This window comes from Mercurialis annua, linkage group LG1-X, assembly GCF_937616625.2.
Source record: "Mercurialis annua linkage group LG1-X, ddMerAnnu1.2, whole genome shotgun sequence".
Lineage (NCBI taxonomy): Eukaryota > Viridiplantae > Streptophyta > Magnoliopsida > Malpighiales > Euphorbiaceae > Mercurialis > Mercurialis annua.
In genome coordinates, this window is record NC_065570.1 from 70,663,892 (window position 1) to 70,669,124 (window position 5,233).

Consider the following 5,233-nt stretch of genomic DNA (forward strand, 5'->3'; position numbering starts at 1 on the left):
AGGAGGAAATTTAAGTACCCTTTTGGTTTCTTTGGGTTATCATATCCAAATTTGGCGTGAATCTTTCACTATTACTGGGTACGTTATAATTTCCATTTTTTTCTCTGTTTAGCAACCTTTACTTACTTAGTAATATCATTTATTGAATAAGGACTTTCCAAGATTCTTGATTTGGCTCTGTAAATGTTGCTTTCTTCAATTATCTTTTACTTTTTCTTGAAATAGTGTTGATGTGCTTGAGATTTTCTTGAGTTAAAAAAGGCAATGTTTTTTGTAATACAACTGTATGTTAGTGTGTTAATGGATCTGGTTCCATTTAATTCTGTTTGGAAGTTATGGCTGTGCTTGCTGGAAGATTTTTGTTTATCTTACCAGAGACCCTACATGTTTGATCCACTACCTTTTTATTTGGAAGATCTGCTTGTAATCTTTTATTTGCTTGTGTTCATATAAGTTGCAAAATAAACATATGTTCTTGTTGATGTTATTCTTGTCAATCTCATCAAACAGAATGTTGTACATACTTCTCTGATTTTATTGGTTCTCTTTCAGGTCTAGTTAAAAAAAAGCCTGGCTATGGGGAAGTACTCCCGCGTTGACGGGAGGAAGTCATCGAGCTACTGGTCTACAGTTGCTGTGGTTATTTTTGTTGCGCTCTGTTTAGCCGGAGTTTGGATGTTAATGTCATCAACTGTTCCTCCTGATGACAATTCAAAGCCATCCACTGACAATATTGCAAATGAAGTGAAACAATCGGGCAGTGAAAATAACTCTAAGCAATTTGAAGACAGTTCAGGCGATTTACCTGAAGATGCGACAAAAGAAGATAGTGAAAACCAATCTGGTCAGGATGATCAAAATGAGAAGCTCACTGAGAGAGGGTCTACAGCTGAGGATAACAAGGAAGAGAAAGCTGAGACTGAAAACCAGGATGAGAAGACTGATTCTCAGGAAGAGCAAAAGAAAGAGGCTGAAAATGACGGTGATGGAGAAGCTACCGGCGGTGAAACGAATAAAAGTGAGCAAACAGAATCAGAGGAGTCCTCTGGTGAAAACAAATCTGAGTCTGATGACGGGGCCAGTAATTCAGATGCAGGAGAGAGTACAAATTCAAATAGTCAGGAAGACAAGGATGCTAATCAGGGGGAGCAAAGTTCTACCGAGAATAATCAGGCTTCGGTTGAGATTTTCCCTGCTGGTTCCCAGTTGGAACTTTTAAATGAAACTGATTCTCAAAACGGTGCTTGGTCAACTCAGGTTGTGGAGTCTCAGAATGAGAAGGATTCACAACAATCTTCTATCTCTAAGGACCAACATTCTCATGGCTGGAAAACCTGTAATGTTACGGCTGGTCCAGATTACATTCCTTGCCTGGACAATTGGCAAGCTATCAGAAAGCTCACAAGCACAAAGCATTATGAACACAGAGAGAGACATTGCCCTGAAGAAGCTCCAACTTGTCTGGTCTCTTTACCTGAAGGATACAGACGTTCAATTAAGTGGCCCAAAAGCAGGGATAAGGTAAACATAAAACAACTTGGTCAATACTGTTTGTTGTACTGACTTTTGTTTGACTATATTGTGGTTCATTTTATGGCGCAGATTTGGTACTATAATGTTCCTCACACCAAGCTCGCAGAGGTGAAGGGGCACCAGAACTGGGTTAAACTTACTGGTGAATATCTTACTTTCCCCGGTGGTGGAACACAATTTAAGCATGGTGCTCTTCATTACATTGACTTCATTGAGAATGTAAGTTCTTATAATTCTCTATACACTTCAGAAATTAATCTCAAGTGCTTGATTGGAGCTGTTAACAACTATGGTAAATGAAAAATAATTAACAAATGATTTTTTTTCCTCAACACGCAGTCTCTTCCTGATATTGCTTGGGGAAAGAGAAGTCGTGTGATATTGGACGTAGGTTGTGGTGTGGCTAGCTTTGGAGGTTATCTTTTTGAAAAAGATGTTCTTGCAATGTCATTAGCACCCAAGGATGAGCATGAGGCCCAAGTGCAATTTGCACTTGAGCGGGGCATTCCTGCCATTTTGGCTGTTATGGGCACCAAGAGACTACCCTTTCCCGGTTCTGTTTTTGACATCGTCCACTGTGCACGTTGTAGGGTCCCTTGGCATATTGAAGGTGATGTCTCTATGTATTCTGATTAAATGAGTGACTTAATTGTTTCTCATTTGAGGTTCACTGATTCATTTGAGTCATCATCCAGGTGGTAAACTTCTTTTAGAGCTCAATCGTCTGTTGCGACCTGGTGGTTACTTTGTCTGGTCAGCCACTCCAGTTTATCAAACGCTTCCAGAAGATGTTGGTATTTGGGAAGGTAGTATTTTTATTTCTATCTTTGCGGTTTTCTCAAGAAGGATGAATATCTGGGCTGTTTTTTAATGCGTGTTTCTTCCCTTTTTGTGGCAATTTATGGCAGCTATGACTGAGCTTACGAAGTCAATGTGCTGGGATCTCATAGTGATTAAAAAGGATACACTAAATGGTATTGGTGCAGCAATATTTAGAAAGCCAATTTCAAATGAGTGCTATAACAAGAGATCCAAAAATGATCCCCCACTGTGCAAAGAATCCGATGACCGAAATGCAGCCTGGTATTTTCTTCTCCATTTCTTGGTCATAGAAAATAGCTTTTCTCTTTCCATGAGCCTGGTCAAAACAATCGTTAACTTCAATAAATAAATAAAAGAACAACCAGATTTTGATTTTGTCGATGCAGTAGCTAGCGGTTAGGATCCATATCACAAGAACCGACAGAATCCCAAAGTGTGATGCATCATGCATGTACTAGTCTATCACAACTTTTTGAAATTTTTATTGTCGTATCTTCTTGTTAATGAAAAAAACCATATGATGCATGAAGATCACATCTTCAAATCTTTTATTAAGATAACTCTAGTAGGCAAGGCACTGATGATAATTAACAATGAGATTTTCTAGATTACTAGTTGTGGTTTTCCATAGAGAACTTCTATTTTGTCTTTACTCTAAGTTTTGTTACTTTCTTTGGCTCTTTATATTTCATGACCAATATAAAGGTATATGTGTTTTGCTGTGCTGTACTTACTCTAATGAATAATGACTGATACAACTTATGCAACTCAATAATTTTCCAAAATGAGTTGCCAAGACTTTAAGGACAGTTTCAAAATACTAGAACCTGATTTGGCTTTCATGGGATTTTGCTTTTTGAGTTGAAACATTATTAGGGGCAGATATAAGCATTGATACTTGTTTAGGTATTGGGGAGAAAGCATTACATAGCAGTGAAATTGCTCAATATATGGCCTAAATTGCGGAAGTAAATTTCCTTTTCTCTATGTTATCTTCATGCAGGCAAATTATTGAACCAGTCTCACACTGGCTGTATAAAGGCTACTTCACAATGCAAAAATGCAGAAGTTTTGTTATGAATTGTCAATGATTGTTTGTGTGTAATTTTTTCTTCAGGAATGTACCACTCGAGGCATGCATGCATAAAGTGCCTGAAGATGCATCGGAACGTGGGGCTCAATGGCCTGAGCAATGGCCACAAAGATCGGAGACACCACCTTACTGGCTGAAGTCTCAGGTTGGAGTTTATGGTAAAGAGGCGCCAGAGGATTTTACTGCAGACTACAACCACTGGAAACATGTCGTTTCTCAGTCATATTTGAATGGCATGGGCATTGACTGGTCTACAGTGAGAAATGTTATGGACATGAGAGCGGTATATGGAGGGTAAGTACTTATATCTTCTGATGCCATTTCAATTGTGGTTTAATCTTCTAATCATTTAAGAAGTACATAAGCCTAATTCCTTCACGTTTAATAATGCTTTTCTTTTTTCAATTTTTAGATTCGCGGCAGCGCTAAAAGACATGAAAGTTTGGGTTATGAACATTGTCCCAATCGACTCTCCAGACACACTTCCAATTATCTACGAGCGTGGTTTATTCGGAATGTATCATGATTGGTGTGAATCATTCAACACTTATCCTAGAACATACGATCTTCTCCATGCTGATCATCTATTCTCTAGTCTCAAAAACAGCAGGTTTGCTTATCTTGTATTCTCTTTCGTGTTTCAATTGTCAACAAAAGTTCCCGAATAAATTCTTACTTGTCGTGGTGATGATTTCTTGGCTACAGGTGCAAAAACTTAGCAGCAGTGGTGGCAGAAGTCGATAGAATCTTGAGGCCAGAAGGAAAGCTGATTGTGCGTGACACTGTTGATATCATAGGTGAGATTGAGAGCATGGCCAAGTCTCTGAAATGGGAGATCCGAATGATTTACTCGAAAGACAATGAAGGAATGCTTTGCGTTCGCAAGACAATGTGGCGTCCTACCGAAACAGAAACGATAAAATCAGCCATTATGTAGAAATAATGCTCCATTTAGTCTTTTTAGCTAAAGGTTAGCATACTGCTTCCTATAATAGCTTTTTTCCTTTCGAAAGACCTTAAATAGCTTTATATCATTAATATATATACCTTTTAGGCATTCAATTTGAGGCTTGGTATGAATAGCTGGTGTCTCTCTAAAAGAAATTGTTTTCTTTACTGCTGTATGTTCCAGACTGCTAATGTCAATTGAGATATAGTTAATTCATTCGAAACTTCTGAAAGTTGATGCATTATGATATAAGAAATGTGATTATTATTTGCATAAAATCGTTTGGAAATATGATATGCATAAATAATCACATTTCTTACCATTAGTTTATTGTGTCATCTTTTACTTGAAGACCCTCTAAAAGTTGGCGGTGTAGTTTTTTTTAGTTAATTAATGTTTTACACATTTTATAATGCGTTATAATTTTACCTACAAATTCCACCCCACATTGGTTCTTCGCCCAAAATCTCTTAGGTCATGTTTGGTTCATGGAAAAGGTGCGGAATGGAATAGCTATTCCATATAGAATAACAATTTTTTGCTTTGGTTCATGGAATAAGTATTACATGGAATTGCTAATCCGTGATTTTGTGGAATAAGTATTCCTCTCAAAAACTAAAGAATGGTTATTCCATTCCTTATGGAATAGCTATTCTATTCCATATCATTCCATTTCATGAACCAAACATGGCCTTAGTGGATAAAGCCATAAACAAAACAAATTTTGATGATAAACTTTATCTTAATCCCTTGATAATATCCGGATTTTGATTAACTTTTCAAGTTAAGGCCATGTTTGGTTCATGGAATGGAATAGTATGGAATAGAATAGCTAT

At 37.4% G+C, this 5,233-nt stretch overlaps 1 protein-coding gene across 1 annotated transcript; it reads left to right on the forward strand.

Moving 5' to 3' along the window:
• The first annotated feature begins 335 nt into the window (after positions 1-335).
• On the forward strand, positions 336-4,613 carry LOC126675661 (probable methyltransferase PMT24). The gene is made up of 9 exons (XM_050370227.1): positions 336-386; positions 559-1,521; positions 1,603-1,752; positions 1,873-2,143; positions 2,229-2,339; positions 2,442-2,616; positions 3,473-3,742; positions 3,861-4,058; positions 4,154-4,613. The coding sequence occupies exons 1-9, from the start codon at positions 336-338 to the stop codon at positions 4,383-4,385; spliced, it is 2,421 nt and encodes an 806-aa protein (XP_050226184.1). The 3' UTR covers positions 4,386-4,613.
• Positions 4,614-5,233: the final 620 nt, after the last annotated feature.